Raw genomic sequence first — 20,483 nt, forward strand, 5'->3', positions numbered from 1 at the left:
TGACTCACCTATACCTACATGTTTATGCTAAATTCCATATCAAGAGTATTATCAACCCATTACTTGCCACTTGTTTTACCAGTAACTCTTCGCCCCCACAACTTAAGCACTGGAGATGGACATAGATACGAGTATAATAGATAGACCAATGTATACATTTTTAAATTATGTTTTTTTTTTTTCTATTTGTAGCTATGTAAGTATAACATGTTGCCACGCCCTAGTAGATAGGGTCCATGACTGTAGGTACTAATTTAATTAATCAACTGTAGGTAATACCATGGTTTTCAATAAATAAATGATAATGACTATGATTGTGACCATAGGACATGTTACTAGCTATTATTTCAACGTGACGAATTACATCTAGACCTCTTAATAATTTGAAACTTGTGTACTGTAACCGCACAACAGGTATTCGTGAGTAATGTCCAAACAGGTTCAAGGAAAGAAAACAAACTGTGGCGACATTCTGAGAAAATAATTGTCAACTGGAAGCATTGAATTCTTGAAATTATGTTTGTCACGGTAACTTCCAGTCTTTGTTATCTTAATATGTCTTACGTTAGAAATAAAGTGATAAAATTGTTTGTGAAAGTTTAATAATGTGTGGAAATTCGGTAGGTAGCTATTCTGTAAGAGTCCTTAAAATCGAAAGAGAGAAAAAGAACTAAAATGATAGCGGTATAAATAAGCATACAAGTACCTATTGTAATAATCAGAAGATCTTAAAAAGTGGAGGCAAAACTGAAGGAAAGCGGACTCCGAGGGACTCCGAAACAGATTATAATACTGATATAAACTGACTAGCCCATTGAACCTTTACGAATACTCATTGGTCTATTGATAAATTCAGTTTGTGATCATATGTTTATGATGTCATTGACTGGCGCCTAGGTAGCAATGTACAATTGTACATAATAAATTGCAGAACATTCCCAAAAAGCGGAAACGTTCTCGAGAATGTTCTCAGAACATTCCTGCAACATGGAAATTATTTTTATTCATAGGAATCTAGAGGCCTCTATCTCCCGCCATGCCAAATCTCAGCGCGCTCGGACCAACATGAAAAAATAAAAATAAAAAGTCGGCCACTTTGATTTTTTTTAATGCAGTTTGTTTTGTCTCGGGGCCCTCTATGACATGTAGGCGGCCTAGGTACAAATTTTTCTGAATTACCTTTGTGATTGCTGGCAATTTATTGATTCAGGCGTTTCACACGTGCATTTTCGAATATTGGTCTATCACTAAACAACTTAATATTAAGCTTATATGTATACCTACAAACTCAGCTTAAGTATATTGCATTGTTTAGCTTATATACAGTCGAGTTCACAAAAATCTTTAGCCTCTAAGATACTAACAATAAGATCGTGTACACCTATTTTTAGAATATTGGCTTGTAAAGATGTCTGTGAACTTGGCCGTACATATATTAGGTACCTGAATTCTTCGTAATTTTAGGAATACACATATCTAGGTATTTATGTGGTTTCCTGAAGTGTATATTACTACTGTAAAACGTAACGTGTTTTGTAATGTAAGTTTGAAAAGGTAGGGGAGGTAGGGGACCATTGGGCAGTCCGGAAGCTAGGGCACCCCCTTGTAATATGTAAGTCCTGATTTACAAGGGGGTATGTTGGTATAGGTATGTTGTAAGGAGTTAAGGACCGGATAGACTGCACGATCGATAATTTCGTTTGTCTAGAATACGTTATATAGGTTTAAAGTGTATCTACTAAGCCTTGACTAAGACTATCTATTGGATCTACGCCAAAGCATAACGATAAACAATAAATACCTTGAAAATACCGGAATCAACGATTCTACAGGCGCTATTGGTATAACAATAAAATGAGCTTTAGCCATAATCAAGATAATATTATGTGATAAGTGCCTTCTTAAAAATGACCGATGAAATGGTTATAAAATCGTTATATGACCCATTAACTCGCTGAATATTTACCAGGCTACATACTTGTCTACGTATGTCCTGCATAATTACTTTTCTAAAAGAGGGACTCTGTGCGGAAAAAAGTGGTATGTTACAGTTACATTTTTTGATATATTTTTTGTAATAATGGTCATATCATAGAGAATAACAACAATTATAAAAAGCAAGATGATAAATGAAGCGTACGTAGCTTTAGGCAAAGTGGCAAATTTTCAAATAACTTAAATTACGAGTATATTATGTTCAGAAGTGTGAATCGAAAGTCTCTTCGACCACCAACCTCCTTAGTCCTTGCCTACAGGCGTGCTTTACACGTCAAGAAGATAATATTAATATAATTATTCTCTACAAATGTTATATATCTCTAGTCCTGATGAACTTCTAAGCTTTAATTTTAAATAGTTTTTTGTTTTCAATAATGGTGGTTTGCGCGTCTCTTCTGGGCACATTTTTTGGGCTCGCTGCTTGGCGGTCAAAGGATTAAATCAAGATGCACAAATATTCATGGTTAGGGCATTTTTACATATCAATGAACTGTGACTCAGATACAGTTTACGCTAAAATTCCTAAGGATGCATCGCATTGCAGAGGAAAACGTAAACAATACGTAGCGGAAAGTCGATATAAGCGAGGTGCGCACGAGTCCCGCGCATTTCTTCACGCGTGCGCCAGGAGACAACATGACCGTCTTTATTGTGAGTTTGATTTTGTTTATTTTTATTTAGGTTAAAAATCTTAACAAAAAGTTTTATTATTCATTCGTGTTATTTGACGGTTATTAAAGCATCCTTCATAAAGCAATAACCAGTAAATAATATAAACAAAAAATTATAAACTAAAATTAAGAACTACATAAAACTAAAACAACTAACCCCCTTATTCATAAACGTCTACTAAAGTTGACAAGCCGATAATAATCGTCTGTCCCTTTCCGACGTATTGGTATGATGGAAAGGGACAAACGATTATTATCGGCTTGTCAACTTTAGCAGATGTTTATGAATAAGGGGGTAAAATTATAAGTAAAAAACTGGCTCCAGTTCGGTGCCTTGTGGCAGGGTGCCAAGAAGGCTGGCGGCATTATTTGGTAATTATAATTGGTAGTAAATGAGTAAAAAATATAATTTAAACTTTTTCTCGTACTTTAATTTTATTGTTAAAATAGTTTTTTTCTTTACATAAGACTTTTTCTTATTTTTTTTTGTATGTTGTGAAAAATCCAGTGTATAAAAGTTGAAACTGATATTATGTAAGTACTTATAAGATAAACAAACATTAGTAGGCATGTACATATAACCTAATATGAATTGAGCAAGACTTTTGTTAGGTAATACTAAACCAGATCCGTAATCTCTTAGAGTTAGACCAAGAAAAGTTTGCAGCGATTTTGATAGCACACGCAAATTTTAAACGTCTAACTTCTATGAAATGATGACGTATAAATAACACTTGCACTGCGTGTGCTATCAAAATCGCTGCAGACTTTTCTTGGTCTGACTCTAATTCCATAATAATATTTATTAATATTTAATCATATGGGTTTCCCATTATTGGTCGTATCATGAACCTGGTAATATAAAGGGGCCCACTGATTAACAGTCCGCCGGACGGTATCGGCCTGTCAGTTAGAACAAAATTTTGACAGTTCCGAACAACTGACAGGCCTATACCGTCCGGCGGACTGTTAATCAGTGGGCCCCTTAAAACGACGGAGATGGGTATAGGTACCGTAAAACACTATAACATTGCCCATTCGACATAACTTTGCCCACCGCGTCACAGTTCAGTACTTAGCGAAATAACTTAAAGTACATAGTTACGGATACACTTTCTGAAGAAAGCGAAGAAAGTGTATCTGTAACTACTTTTAAGTTATTTTGCTTGTAATGAACTGTGACGCGGTGGGCAAAGTTATGTTGAAAGGGTAATGTTATTCTGATCTACGCTACATATTTCGCTCGAAGGTTTACCAATATAATTATGACTACCAAATGACAAACGAACACTAACAAATATTTGTATTTTCATATTGTTACTTAGGTACGTAGTTTTTTTAAGTTTTAATAGGGTATTTTTGAAAAAGGCTACAATATTTTTTTTTTCAGGAAAATATGATATCTAAACTAATAAATGCAATATAACAATTTAATACAGATTAAAATACCGGTCTACACTATTTACCATTATTGGACAACAACATATTTTTATGTCCATTATTTAATTTATTTATGTCATGTCATGTACATTTAATGCACATTATTCAACAACTCTAAAATAAAATTCATTATTCAACTTTAAAACCACTTTAGAATTATGTGTGCAAAACAAAAATGTGAGTACCTACCTATAAAGGCGGGTTTCCATCAGTGTGCGGTATTGTGCGGCACAAGCATACTGCCCGATTCGAACTTTAAGAAACGATATAGATTTGATGTGTCAGTGTCAATGGTGACGTTTTTGTATCAAAAACCGTCACATTTGAGACTGACATGTCTAATCCATATCGTTTCTAGATCTATTAACTGACGTATCTTAAAGTTAGAATCGGCCCATTAGTCGGTACAAAATTGCTTGTGCCACACAATGTTGGAAGTACGTAGCTTTCATTTCTATACTAAAATACATATAATTTGATTAGCTTGTGCTTTTCAACAGTAAATTATGTGTTACCTATATGTTATTGGACGTGACCACCACCAGTATTAAGTAAATACATAAGCATGCACCAATGGTTAGGAATTGCAGCCATAAAGAAATATTAATGTCCGATTTGGTCCTTACCAGGCCACCAGTATTCAGTTGCATTGCCTAAGGGATGTAATAACAAGTTAGTATAAGCATAGAGAAATATAGTAAGAATACAGTGCTCACTCCATACATCAGTTTTGGTACCACAACAACTATTATTTTCGTAGTCGACATCTAGCATCGAGTAGCGGAATTATCACTACCGCTGCTCGATACGAGATGTCTCTCGTGTGGCGACTCACGAAAATTGTATTGAACAACAATTTACAACTAATATTAGAAGCAGAAGGAGTTGAAAATAGTGTTCCGGTTAATCCGGTTATAATATTAGCTGAAAATTGTTGAGCATTAGACTTTTCGGTCACCGCAACATCTATTGTCAAGTAGCATTACTGATAATTCCGCTGCTCGATGCTAGATGTAGCCAGAAAATAATAGTCGTTTTGGGACCAAAACTGATGTATGGATTGAGCACTCTATGTACTTTTTTCTCTATGGTATAAGTACTATCGAAATATGTCGAATCCAGGTCGTATGCGCGTACGCAGCGACGCGCGTCCCTCGGCTCTCTGCACCGTAATTATGGGACAGATTGCAGACGGTTTGGAAATGAAAGGATTTCGATGCCACATGTTAAAATGCGCGTGACAACTTGTGCAATGTGACTGCAATGGTCTAAGACACAGTTGGACATTCGACATTACGATTGGTCTAAATACTTGAATAATCAATGTTTTGACTAAAGTTCTAATTATGAAATGAAAATATGACGATAAATAATGACACTCCCTCTTTTTGTCCTGTTAAATTCGGTGCAAAGTTAGGTTCTTCTTCTCTGTCGCTTCGCTCTGGACCACTCTTGACAGAGCGGTCGTGGTCACGATCTCACGATGAGGTAGTAGAGTCTCTCCCTGTTGGTAGACTGTCTAGCAGTCAGATAGCGGTTTCCCACTGCGGATTATATTTGGTCAGTCCAGCGCATAGGTGACCTGCCGCGCAGTCTGGTTTCCTCTACTCTTCCTTGTACAACCAACCGCTTTATAAAGTCGTTATCTCGCCTAGAGACATACAATATAAAATAGTTTAGTTAGACGGACTCTATTATTACTGCTGAGTGTAAAAATTTACTATCACTAATCAATCAATCAATCAAAGCATTTATTTTCAGGCTACTAAGGCCCATAGATACATACCTTACAAACTAACATAATAGATATATACAATAATAAAAAAAAGAACTTAAATACTAAAAAAATATTTTCGTGACGCAGTTTTCTGTTGCGGCGTCACTTCACTCTGGTGTAGGATGTGGCAGATTCCCACGGAACCGCCGAAACATCACACTTCGACCAGAAGTCCGTGCTCGCGATGGCTTCCAGCAGCGGCCGTGCTACTACTAATGCTATCGCATCCCTAAAATGACTCATGATAATCAATATCGTTGAGTCCACTTTGGAAACTGTCACGGCCTTTGTCAGTCAGTCTTTTTGTCCGCCTGTCACCGCGGGTTCGTCGGCCGCGCAGAAAGACACATTTGCATGCAAACAGCTCGGTTTTCGGACCACGTGCTTACCGTTGTTCACGAATTATTATGTATTTAGATGACTATCTGAGGAGTTATGCGGCTTAAAGTTTAATCGGACTTGTACAAATAAAAGTAACTGTGACACTTTTACTTCACAGAGCTAGGTAACGTTTACCTACTTACAATTGTTAACCGGAAAACGTATTACAAACATGAAATTTTATAGTTCGTTTTTTTTAGCATTAGAAAAAGACTACGCGATCTTGCCGTGTCTTTTAATTGAAAAACGCTTTTTAAAAATCAGTAACTATTACTAATCAAAGCAAAATAATATATATGATTCATAATTGTTACATAATTCTTGTGACTTATTATTCAAAAGTGTTTTTCAATAAAAAGACACGTCAAGATTGTTTAAGTATTTTCTAATGCGAAAATAAACGAACTACTGATAGTCAAAACCTTCTTTATTCAATTATTTAGGCCAATCGCAATGTGATATTCTAAATTAGAGGAGGCAAAGACTTACGGCCTGATTCGAAGTGATGTTTCTTCAAACACAAACGTCACTTTTGACACTGATATATCCGATCCATATCGTATCTTTAGTAAATTTTTGACGTACCTACCTAAAAGTTCGAAACAGACCGCTATGCCACAATACGAGTAGACACAATAAGATAACAGAGGAGATTAGTGATTACAAAGGTTGGATTGCGACTACCGCAGCACTACGTTACGAACATACGAAGAGTTGACGCGGGCGATGTCACTGTGAATTTCCTTGAATAACTGCGATCCTGTCGATGCCCCATTAAGGATAACTCACGCTAAACCAGGCCAGGTTCAACCTCCGTCCAATCAATTCATTCTTAATAATTGTTTGCGTAAACGCTCCTGCGGTAACGCTCCAAAAGTAACCGAACGCTCCTGCAGTCGCTATTCGAGTGTAACCTTATTACTATAGCCGGTCAAACAGGTTTGTCACTAGAAAAAGGCGCGAAATTCAAATTTTCTATGGGACGATTACTCTTCCCGCCAACATTTTTTAAATTTCCCGCTCCTTTGTAAGTATACTTTTTCAAACCTGCAAGAAGACATTAAGACTGTTTGTTTTATTGCATTTTTAGTGTGATATTCAGAAATGCTTTAAAAATATTTCTACACTGTAAATATGTAGTAGTAGTGGAGTTGAACCAAGAGAAGTCTGCAACGATTAGCACACGCAGTACAAGTGTTATTTTAAACGCCAAACTTCTATGAAATTATGACGTATAAATAACACTGGCACTGCGTGTGTCTCCAAACCCTCTGCAAACTTTTCTTGGTCTAACTTTATAGTTAAAAGTAAATTTACTTACTCACTTTAAGTGATTATTCACTTTATTATATGTACAAAACACAGATACACTGTATTTTGTCTACAATACTTTGGCATCACAGGATAATCATTAAATAAGAGACAGGTTTGTAAGCAAGCAAGCGGATCCTTTACATAATGTTTGTAATTAACGTAATTTGATAACGACGGAAGGAAGCCAGCGGGGATTGTTCTCGTATTAGTATGTAGTGGTCGTAGGGCCTTCACCCACATCGGCACACCATCGTTAAAGGTCGTGTGTGTGACATCACTGCTCCGTTCAACGGGAGAGTGTCTTGAATACAATGCTTTATACAGTGTGTAAATGAAAGAAAATCATTTACTCAAAGCCGTTACATGTTTAGGTCATACTGACTGCATGAGGAACTTTCACTATGGCACCGACCCCGAAATCAAGAAAAAAAAATTGGCTATTTCATGCGACTCTGGCGTTGAAATTTCCTATGAAAGAGTCAATTTTTTTTTCGCGATGTCGAGGTTGGTCCCATAGTAAAAGTTGCTCAGTATGACCAACTAAACATTCAATGTTTTTTGTTCATTTACATACTGTATAATAATTATAGATCGTCTAGCAAGCGTGGTATGGTCAAGTTAAGAATCCCTACTAATCCCTACTTAAAGCTATATGAGTACATGTGAAAGTAACTATGTCTGGCTGCCTTTCTGTCGGCACTGTCTCCCTTTAAATACCGCCTCGGGTTTAGAATACGATCAGTATTTATGCTAGCCGGCGTACTTTCGGATTAGCAGGAATCCCAAACCGTCGTGGTTTAAACTCCTCTTGGCGTCCAACACTTAGTTTTAACTTAGATATATAAGAAATCTAAAATGTATTGTACTCGTGTGTTTTTATTTTAGTCTATACATTGGTCACCGGCTTTTCAATTATCAATTCCTGGCTTCTACACGTAACAAATGGCTTTTTAACGCTTAAACCGCTGAACCGGTTTAGATTAAATTTAGTATAGAGGCAGTTTGAGCCCCGGGAAAGGACGTAGAATAGTTTTTATAAGGAACTAATTTTTCTGCGTAGAATTAGTCGAGTTCCGGCGCTAGTGTTAAGCGTTCCCCTGTCTGTTAAGGAAATCACAATCACAAATTGACGTTTAACAAATCATGTCAGCAAGCAAATTTAAAATAAGTGTTTATTGTCAATAAACTTGTTAAATTTGGAAAAACCCTCTTCCACCCCTAGGAGCAACAATTAAAGACATACAGGTAGCATCAAGATAGCAACTGATGTATCAGTCTTGGCATTCATTGAATAATAGGCCATCTTAGGCGCCTCTTCGACGAACATATTAGTTTTTCTCGTTTCATTTAATAGTATTAAGTACGCACTTATCAGTTGCCTTCAGTAAACCAGCTTGTGTGTGAGTTCGATTACATCTAGCTATTACAGAGCAACAGTTCAAGTAATACTAGGACTAAATCCACAGCCAAGATAAAACGGTTTTTAAATAAGGTATCTGGGTAATTCAACAAGCTTAGGAATGACGTGCTCCGATAGCTTTAATTACCATAGTTTACCCTAGCCCGCGTCTCAAAGAATACATTAATAGGTATTAATGGTAATTTATTTTATTTATGGCTGTGTGATGATCACTTCCGGATGCTTTAGATTACGCAGTAAAAGGGCAAAAAAAAGATAATCACGACTGTTGACTGGACGCTGGATATGGATGTAAGATAGTGACTAGTGGCGCCTATATGTTCATCCATTAGTACAGTCACAGCATACGTATGTACAGTCAGCTGCAGAGAAAAGTCACCCCCCTGCATAGAAGTTTGTATGCAAAGGCGCTTAAGCAAACAGTATTACCTACTGACTGTATAGGTACATAAGCGAGTGAGGTGATCAAATTGTGTGTGCAGGCTGAGCACGATCTTATTCTCTTACGAATACAAAATATACATAATTAATTTTATTAATACATTACTTATAGTAGACTATTGTCCTTTTCCATTTCATTTGAGCAATATTAATTAATTATGCATAATTATAAATATAAGAACATTTAACAGCATTATTGTATAATTAAATAATTCATATTGCGCGAAAGAAATGGAAAATATTATACTACTTCTTGACTAGGTAAAGGATCACTCACGTTAGACCGGGCCGTGTCCGGGCCGGAGCTTCCGGAGTTTACTTTTCTATGACATGACAGGCGATCACGTGATGTTTTCCATAGAAAACGATGCGCCGGAAGCTCCAGCCCGGACACGGCCCGGTCTAACGTGAGCCATCCTTAATTCGTATACTTACTTAAATGAAATAGTCTCACAATACAAACATAACATTTGACTGAGGGCGGGATTTCAAGTTTAAACTTTGATTGATGTTAAATAATGCCTATGACTATTCGTATTATTATATTTATAATCTCTTTATTCAATTAGGGTCTTAGGTTAGGATTTTACAATGTGAGTATAAAAGTAAAATATAAAAACACTTACAAAACATAACAAAAATATATAAACACATTATAAAAAACCTAACCTAGGGTGCCGCCGGCAGCGGGGCTTGGCCCAATATTATTTATAATATTATTATATCGAGAGCGAATAGACATCTATAAGAGAAGCATTTACCATCAAGTGAGATTGTGGTGTGTTTTTTGTGGTTACCATTTTCCAATAAAATATAAATTAATAAAATTGTGAGTATTTTGTGCTAGGTAGCCCTAAAATGTACATGCAGGCATCGTGACAGGAAACGTGGAAACATAACAAAATACATAATATATTATGAAGTTTTTCTTTAGTTCCTATTTCATAACACTCGCAGAATTCCGTGTAACTACCCAATCATATTCACGCAATCGTTACGTATAATATAATAGCAGGTCTAATTTATAATTAATAGCTACTACATAATATGTAGTAGCTACTAATAAAAAAATTGATCGAATAAGGCAAAAACTATTCACGCTCCTTTCTATAAATTTTAACAAATTAAGCTTAGTAGTAAAACTTGAATAGTAAGGCGCATAAACGTAACAAGTTAGGTATTTAGCAAGCTATAAAACCCTTACTTAAAAAAAAAAACAATATTCAAAATATTATTTTTTCAGAAATTAATATTGAGGAAATTAAATTAGGAGAGGCAGTACAGTGATCCCCACACTAGGCTGAGCCTGTGACGTGGGGATCTTAGCGAAATACAGAGTCCCTACCGACATGTCGCGGCTATTATTTTACCAGAATATATTATAATTATTTACTTTTATGCTGTACATTTTCATTATTATTATTCCTGGATTCTAGCATCAGGCAGCTGTTCATCGGTGGATGCCAGAGCAGTATGTTAATGGTGTCTGTATAATATATAATATAGGATCCTTCCAAAACGGCATCGATTGACATTGACGCCATAAAACATAAAACATGGCGAATATTACGATCAAGCGGCGTATTATGGATAGCTTTATCCATCTTTATCCACGTGATAAAATAACTGTCACTTTTTAACACCGTGGGATAGAAAGTAACGGACACCGTTTTATCACGCTGTCACGTAGACAAGAACGACCATCATATCCGTACAAGTCTAATCATTTGGCCTTTCTAATAAAACCGAGCATCGGTCCCCGAAGTCCATTGTAATTCAAACACAGGGCTCACCTTGCTCCTCGGAGGCCGGGCACCGGAAAACTGTGTCTCGAAAGTTGCGAATCTTCATAGAAAATCACAGACATATATCTAACTATCTAACTAGATCGCTCAAACTTGCGTGACAATTAAAGTTATCTACGGAGAAAACTCATACGGCCGGACCGAGCCCTGCTTGTAATTATTTATAAGTCCTTAGATGAAATGTTTTGGCTTTTTTTCTTATTTCCTGGTCAAAACATTAAAACTGGGATGGACATACAAAACGTATAAATTGTTAAGCACGTTGCTATGTTTTTACAATCAAAACACCGCAGTCAAAACAATTATGTCACTGTTTTAATGTATTTATATCCATATAAGTAAACTGTGGTAGGTACATACATACTATACATAGTCCTATTAATTATATGTCTGTAGAAAACCATAAAATCTGCTATGTGTGATGCACGCGACGTCGCCTAGTTGAAATCAATCTTGGCAATGAGGTTTAGATGAAGTTAAATTACCCGTCTACCACCACAGAATGCTAATCGGGTAATCTTAATGAACGTGAGACCCATATTCGTTGTCATCATGTTGTCATGATCAAGTTACTAAAATAGACGAAATCAACATTGTTAGGGCCACTTGCACCATCCCACTAACCCGGGGTTAACCTGTTAAACCGTTAACCCAGTGTCAAATTGTACTGGTAGGTAACCATGGTAGCTGATATGTCGGACGCCTCGGCCCGGGCACGGCCGGGTCTAACGCCGAGAGGTTCAAAATGCTCGCTGTATGATTTTTATACATACACTAGATTTTTAAAAGGTACCTACAAAACATTTGATTCTTCTTTTGATAAATATATTTCACCAACTAGGACTGAAGTATTAACCTATTTTTTGCATTGTTCTTTAGCTGCGATAATGTGGTTTAATCACAATGAATTAAGATGAAGAAGATATGATATAAAACTCCTATTAAGTATAGTATTTATTGCAAGACTTCCGATGATGGATTTGCTTCCTACTTATTGCATTGTTTTTCCTAATTAGTTTATTCTAACATTCATTCATATCCAATAGAACTAAAAAAATTACTAAACTGACTGAACTATAATCCTAATACTGTCATGTAGGCACCTAATACATTTGTGACAGAGCGCGTTAATTATGTTAGAATTAGTGTTACCAATTTAAATAATGTATTTATTCGTTTGTACATTCATAATAGTTATCTTAACATTTTGCTGTTTTTGTGCCAGGATACTGGTACCCCTTATCCGACCACAAACCTACTTTGATTACTTGAATTCCATATAGTATTACATATATTTCGGAGATTAATGCCAGCAAATAGTTAAACAATAAATCTTATCTTATCTTATCTTAAATAGCCAGTTACAGTGATTTGTAAAAAGATCACAACTCATTCTCGTTCATTGGTCAGGTCAGGATCCATCACACCGAGAATACCGGTTGGAATATTACACCGGTCTTGTAAAGCTAATAAAAGTATATATTACAGTAATTTTTCACATTTACTAGACCTAGTAAAACTAGACCTCATTATTATGATGTAACATCTAAATGTGGATCGACTGGTTATAATTATACGGTGTATTTTCCAGTGCATCACTGCAGCTTTGCTCGCGGCTGTCTCAGCAGCGCCTCCCAGCCAGCCAAGATTCTACCAGGGGCCTGGGAATCCTAACTTTCAGCCCGGGTAAGTTATATAACTACGAGTACGTAATCTCTCTCGCTGAGACCCATATTCAGAAGTCTGATAGTGAAACTGTACCATACTCGTATAGGTATATCTAGGTGCGCAATTTTGAAGAAAAAGCGATGCCGGATTGTAAATGCTTAGGTATTTAAGAGACTAACGACCAAGAAAGAGAAGTGAAGAAGATATCATATTAAAAATGATTGGTATGGGCTAATATAATCTGATAACGAAATAACTAAAAAAAGGGGATTTCACCTTGAATAGGTAGGTATGATTAGTTTATTTTCCTTAGACCAAACCTTTCATATACAAAAGTAAAAAAATGGTGTAAAAAACCAAAGAATCGACAATATATATAATAACTAACTAACAGACTAAGGGCTAGTTGCACCAACCACATTTGACAGACTGATCAACGTCAGCCTGCGTGCCCCGGCCCGGCGCTTTATTATGAAACTTTCCATATATAAAAATTTTGCGAACTCTTTAACGATACGAACAGTTTGCTGCAACCGACCCTAAGCCAGACAACCCAGATAAATGACAAAATAGATAGGTGTAAAACGTTTCGTCTGTTATCATTTTTATTCGTAGCTATTAGATGGATGTCGGAACTACAAAGGTGTCATTAAGATACAATCATCAGTTTTGTGATGGAAACCTGCTGCGACAATACTGAGAATTAGTTTGATGTGCCAACTGATATTATAAAAACTGCCATTACAGTATAAAATAAAAATAGTCCAGAAAAAAGTGAACAATAAAACCAAAAGTTTTATACTAAACTTTAATATATAATTCAATACTGCAACTAGAGCCCACAAAAAAAAAACGGTCACCCATCCAAGTACTGACCACGCCCGACGTTGCTTAACTTTGGTCAAAAATCACGTTTGTTGTATGGGAGCCCCATTTAAATCTTTATTTTATTCTGTTTTTAGTATTTGTTGTTATAGCGCCAACAGAAATACATCATCTGTGAAAATTTCAACTGTCTAGCTATCACGGTTCGTGAGATACAGCCTGGTGACAGACAGACGGACGGACGGACGGACGTTTTACCTTTTGGGTACGGAACCCTAAAAAGTAACAGTGGTCCGACGGCCTTTGACGTGTAGATACCGAGCTACTAACAATAGCGATGACAGCGATGTATGCAGCTCGGGTGCGCGCGACCCTGTATAGACTGTGCTAATACTTTATGTGTTATTATTTTTAGGCTGGAGCAGTATTACTTGGACAACGCGGAAGTGGCGAACTACTACAACCAGGCGCAACAGAAGCAAGGTAACAATGACAGCACAATACAAATTGTACAGTTTTTACTTAGGAACATGATTTCGGAACAATAGCAGTAAATAGGCGACGACCGGATGCCTAATGAAATTATATTTTAAAATAATTTGACATTTCGCTGGTTGATATTACAAAGTTCTATGTTACATTTTCAAGATAGTTGAAATTAGACTTAATGTCACTATGAAAATGTTCAAATTTCAATTCGATAAAAGTGAAACATAGAACCCTGTAATATAGGGCCAGCGATTTGCTTCCATCTCAAGGTCATAGTGGTTATATTATAATTATTCTCTTTGAAGGTCACCAAATAAAATAGTTAAGTACGTTGACATTTAAAATATATCTGGACCATGAACAATTTTGCGACCTCTATTTATTTTTAGAACGTAACAAGTGGTAAGTATATTGTATGAAGAAAACAGATAGAGTTAGACCAAGAAAAGTCTGCAACGATTTTGATAGCACACGCAGTGCAAGTGTTATTTTAAACGTCAAACTTCTACGAAATTATGACGAATTAAAAAACACTTGCACTGCGTATGCTATCAAAATCGCATCGCGTCGAATACCACTCTCACCCTGAGTTCATATTATCTATGGTGTAAAGTAGAATACCATATTATGCATTTAATTTCATGGAACATTCCAGGTCAAGTGAACGCGAACGCGCCAGCTCGGCTGGAGAACCTGGAGCCTGACAGCGAAGTGGAACTGGTTCCAGGAGTGCAGCAGCCGCAGCAGCCGCCTCAGCAGGTCAGTATGAGCCTAAAGGGGCCCACTGATTAACAGTCCGCCGGACGGAATCGGCCTGTCAGTTAGAACAAAAAGTTGACAATTCCGGACAACTGACATGCAGACACCAACCGGCGGACTGTTAATCAGTAGGCCCCTTAAATACCTATAGAACGTCTGTCACCTTTGACGGATCAGGGTAATAGTTTTAGCAAAGTAGCAGGGGCTTAGGCAAGCGACAACCGTTTATAGAAACGCGAAATGAAACTTATTTAATAATATACTTAATTACTAACTCTTAGTCTATCCACAATCCAACAGTTCTGAAAGTCAGTATGTCTACATTTGATTTTGGACCGTAATACCATGGGGTTAAGGTGAGTTTTTGTTTTAAATACAATCAAGCAAAGCATTACAAGATATTAACAGCAAGGCGTCTTCATATACGGGGCTGGAGAAGTCTTTAATATCACATTCGGTTTTGGACCGTAATCCCAAGCGTTTAAGGTGCATTTTTGTTTTATAAATGGCCGCAGATGTTTCATCATGACTGCGCGGCCCCAGATGACTTAGTGTAAACGCTCTTATAGTTCTAAGCGAAGATTATCAAAATTACAAATAAATTGTAAGTAAGGTACTTTAAAAAACAATTCCTACATAATACGATTTCTTTAAAAACAAACACACAATAGGTAGAATAACCTTAATACCAAAAATATTTAAAAAACTTAAACTAAATTGAAACTTTTTGATAACGTGTATATACATACAATTTAAGCAAAAAATAATATTTCACAAATATTTCGTTTTTATAAAACATGTCAGTATCAGATAGTAAAAAAACTCGCAAAAGTAAACACATCCAGCGCCTGCGTCAGAAAAGAAGCAAGCAAACATAAGCTTATGTTAACTTTATTTTCAGAATCCAGTATCTCCCAACTTGCCGGGCTTGGTGCCTGGACAGCGGGTGTTCATTGTGCATATGCCAGTCCCGGGATACAGGTAAATAATTAGAAAAAGTACTTATTGTGTAATCAGTTGTACTTTTCAGAAGATAATCAATTTCAGTATATCGTGTTGTTCGTATAATATAGGCAACTTTCATATTATTAATTATGTGTCAAAATTAATTGATTGTATGTGTTGCCTCAAATTTGACAACTTTTGTAGGTTGATAGCGATGTACGGCTCCGTACATTATACGATCACATGTACATCACAATACAATAATGATTCAGAATCTCTTCAGGTTTTTCATAGTTACATTTGTATTTTGCATTTGCACTTTTGTACTGTGTAATGGCACGAAATTAAAATCCCATATTGTTTAACCAGTCCTCTTTCTATCAACTCAGCTCATCTGCATTATGCAGTTGTGATACACACACGGTTAATTAGGTAACAAGAAATCAATAGGTATGCTACGCATTCTATACTCATTGTTTTTCATTTTGTTCTAGGCCTGGTACTGTTGGAGGGTACCAGCCCCTATACATTGTAGCTGCAGCACCTCAAGGGGGCAACGCTGGAGCATATGCAGCCAATGGTAAGAGAAACAGTTTTTACAAAATCCATTTCAAGTAAAAACTGCCACTTTCATGCTAAGGCCATAACCAACCAACCAATGGAATTATTACGTACTAAAGTAAAGTTGTTGTAAAATATTTTTTCTCTCAAAAGCAAATCCATTATAGTACATTGTGCAACATGGTGCGTAAGTTGAATATTGTACGAGAGTATGTTAAATCGCGATGGCTTGACGGAGCAATTTATAGACTCGATTTTGCAATATTATTATAGTGTAAACAACATTATTTGCGGTATTTGACACATTATGACTGACGTATATAGAGATGTAACTAACGCAAATCGATTGTCACAGCAAGCGATTACGATTGGATGGCACGTAGACTGAGGTATCGAATTGTGACGTATAATGAATTTTTATTTGAGATTTATATAAAGCTAGAATTATATAGTTTTCCCGCAAGCTACCGGTCGGTCGGTGTATTTAATACACCGACCGAGTAGGTCGCACCCATTGTCAAAATTGAAACTAACTGGGGATCTATTTTAAAGTTTATTTATGTTATTTCTGTGTCAAATTTGTTGTCTGTTAAGTGATGATAAATATATCCATATTTACAGTTAATTATCCACCTTTTCCTTATTTTTATTAAAAGAAAAATGAAAAATTCATATCGATTTACTTAGACGACTACCGATTCATAACGGTGGTGTCCGGCCAACCCTAAAATTAAAAAAAAAAAGACGTAGAACGTAAACGTTCGCAGTGCAGTTGTTTTCCTTTGTGATTTCGATGTGCAAAACATTTTACGTAGTATTGCTGTTGTGAGTGACAGACGTCAAATACCGCAAATAATGTTATTTACACTATACGCCCCGAGATACACATAATGTTTTTCATCACACTTGCGATACAAAAATTAAGTATAAAGACAAAAAACTGTTAATTATGTCACTAGAAACTCCATAACTCCCTAGGGAGAACGCTTTTTCTATAACTCCCGCTAAACCTGCGTGCAATTCCACGTTTACTGAGCGAGTGTGATGAAAAGTAATTAACAAGTGATCATCGTAGTAATTTTATTATCAGCCAGAAAAGATCCAAAAGCAAAAATATATATTTTTTGGAAACAGGAGTTACTGTTATGAATGTTTAAGTATCCCTACAAAGTTATTCAAAATTCGTGTTTATCCGTCTCTACAGGGTACCAAAATGCCATCCTACTCGACCCCTCCGGGCAAGCAGTGCTGTCTCCAGTGAACGGGTACTACCGACCGGGCCTGGGGCCTCAGCAGGCCAACCCTGGACTACTTCTGGGAGCGCCTCTTGGCTTGCAGCGACCTTTCGACTTGGCGTATCAAGATCCTAACCTAGCATACCAGTAAGTACAGTCACCTTCATTAATATGTTACACAACGAAAGCCGCAAAAATATCTGACTCGATTTTATTTAAAAAGCCATAAAAGCGTGTCACATATTTTTGCGGCCTTCGAACAATAACATATTATTGCAGGTCACTGTATCTAAACATGAAAATAATGGTTCTTCCCCTATTAAGAATTTTTTTCTGGTATACCTATTAGTAACCGCTCCAGCCCAGTAGCTGCTAGCAACTATTATAAAGGGGGGCTTCGAATACGGGGGTAAGCGAAGTGGGGTTAAGAATTAGGTACTTCAAAACTTTGTTTGGTTTGGCTGGATAATACTAACCTAGAGCACTAGGGCAGTTTGGGTCTGATTTGCCAGTTTAAAGGACCTTGGTGAGTGGAAGCATTGTTTTAGTGAGTACATACTAATAAATAGATGAATAATATTTATCTGTGAATTTTCAGACAAGTTGGACCTCAAGGACCGGGACCAGAGGGTCAGCAGATTCGCCTGGCTCCCGTGCCATTCCGTCAACCTGCAGCCGTCGCTAACGCTGCTCCAAGTGCAAACCGTAAGTGGAAAATGTTAGGACCCCCCCCCTTAACCCCCTTATTCATAAATAAAACTTTACGGGCCTGATTTAGTTAAATTATGTTTTATGCCTTTCTTACAAATACATAAGTCAAAATGACAGATAAAGACAAAGATTATTAGCTAATTGAGGTTTGTACAGTAGCGCGTTTATGAATAAGGGACTAAGTCACACACATCAACTTAGGCCCAGTTGTACCAACCACATTTAACAGACTAATTGACGTCAAACAGCAGTGACGTATGAAATTTCCCATACAAGTAAAATTAGCGAACGCTTTAACGGTGACAGACGGTTTGGTGCAACCGACCCTTAGGGTAACGTTCCATTTCTGACCGCAGCTGTGCACTTCTGGTACTGAGCGCGTCGCTGTTACTGTCAATTTCCATAGTAAAATTGACAGTAGTGCAGCTGCCGTTGGAAATGGACTGTCACCTTTAGTCTAACAATAAAGACGCATGTACACTACTTTCTGTATTACGAGGATCTGTAGAAGAGACTTGCTTGTCACCATAATCCCCACCCCACGCTCCGAACACAGCGCTCCGCTTCCTTAGGTCGGAAATGCACCAAACTAGTGCTGTTTAGGATGTGTCACACTAGAACGGTCCGGGTCCGGGTCGAAGCTTCTGACGTAATCGGTGATCTCGTGATGCTTTCTATAGAAAACTGAAGTGTCGGACGCCCCGGTCTGGACCAGGACCGTTCTAGCGTGAGTCATCCTTTATTCTAGGTTGGTTGCCTTTAACTGTTTTAATTCATGTTTATATCATTACCCTATTACTCTAGTTATGTTTATTTCTAATGTCCATTTCTCATTTTAATATTGTTTTAATATCCCGTGTCATATCCTCAGAATCAGCAGCACCGTCAGAGCAGAAGCGTGTGGGCCAATCATCGGAGAGCAACGAACTGAAGGAAGAACCGAAGCGCAACGCGAGACCTACGCTTGCCCATGCCCCGCGCAAACCTTAGTCTGCTAGCAAAATATTGGCACAGTAGATGTAGTGTGTTAACCCCTTTAGGGTTTTGAGTCGCATTTGTAACATTGTCAATTTTCTAAGTCGAAATCTTATTGAAAATACTCTTCACGCTAGCCGATCTTGAAGTTTAAATATATTTGTGAATTTCCCATTCACCAACTTGAAATCAATATCAATACCAATGTTATATTAAAAATGTTACCAATACCAATACCAATACCAATGTTATTATTGTGTGTGATTGAAGAATACGATGATTCAGCGTGAGCTTGTATTTAAACTGTTGTTGACATTTTACAAATTTGACTAGAACTGCTGAAGCGGAAAAACTAGAAATCAACGAATATATTCGAAAACTATTATTGAAACTTTGAAAATCGAAGTTAATATATATAGAAGAATGAGATAAACCTATTCAATCTACGTTTACATATTTATGAAGTGTACGTAGTAAAATGTAGACATGTGATAATTAGTAGATATATGAAGATTCTGTGATTTGGTCTGCCCCAAATAATTTTATTTGATATTAATATCTTTTACTAACCAAACACTAGTTTTGGACGAAAAAGACTGCCTATTTCGACATTATTCAATATAATTTAATTATACAATAGCATCAATCTAAAAAATCGGCTATTTTTTCACTTCAATCGGATTGATTTTTTGAAGCAAAGAGGATGATACGAGTACATCAAGTCAAACTGTATAATTGCTATAAGCAAATCACTTAATTTGATAAGTAGGTAATTTAATTCGTTTTGCAATATAAAACTGGGTCATCTTCATATAATATATAATTATTATTCGGAAGGAGGTAATATAAAAAGCTTGTAAAAAGGATTAACTTTGATAGGATCATCGATAATGATAGGATAATTAATATATTATCTTGTACCTGATTGAACTTATTGTAGAGCATTATTGAACGAAATAAAAAAATATTAATAAATGGAATTTGTTTTATTTCTCTCTGCCATTACACCATACATATATTTTATTAATATTTTTGGGATTTAAAAATAAAATTCTATATTACTTTTCA

The 20,483-nt window shown here is 36.5% G+C and overlaps 1 protein-coding gene across 1 annotated transcript; it reads left to right on the forward strand.

The window, feature by feature from the left end:
* The first annotated feature begins 2,596 nt into the window (after positions 1–2,596).
* On the forward strand, positions 2,597–20,273 carry LOC134793430 (uncharacterized). Its single transcript, XM_063764997.1, has 9 exons — positions 2,597–2,649; positions 12,839–12,933; positions 14,156–14,223; positions 14,885–14,988; positions 15,890–15,969; positions 16,428–16,513; positions 17,699–17,876; positions 18,328–18,434; positions 19,312–20,273. Exons 1-9 carry the CDS (start codon positions 2,635–2,637, stop codon positions 19,428–19,430), a joined length of 852 nt encoding a protein of 283 aa, XP_063621067.1. The 5' UTR covers positions 2,597–2,634; the 3' UTR covers positions 19,431–20,273.
* Positions 20,274–20,483: the final 210 nt, after the last annotated feature.

The sequence above is a fragment of the Cydia splendana genome, chromosome 9, assembly GCF_910591565.1.
Source record: "Cydia splendana chromosome 9, ilCydSple1.2, whole genome shotgun sequence".
In the NCBI taxonomy this organism is placed as follows: domain Eukaryota; kingdom Metazoa; phylum Arthropoda; class Insecta; order Lepidoptera; family Tortricidae; genus Cydia; species Cydia splendana.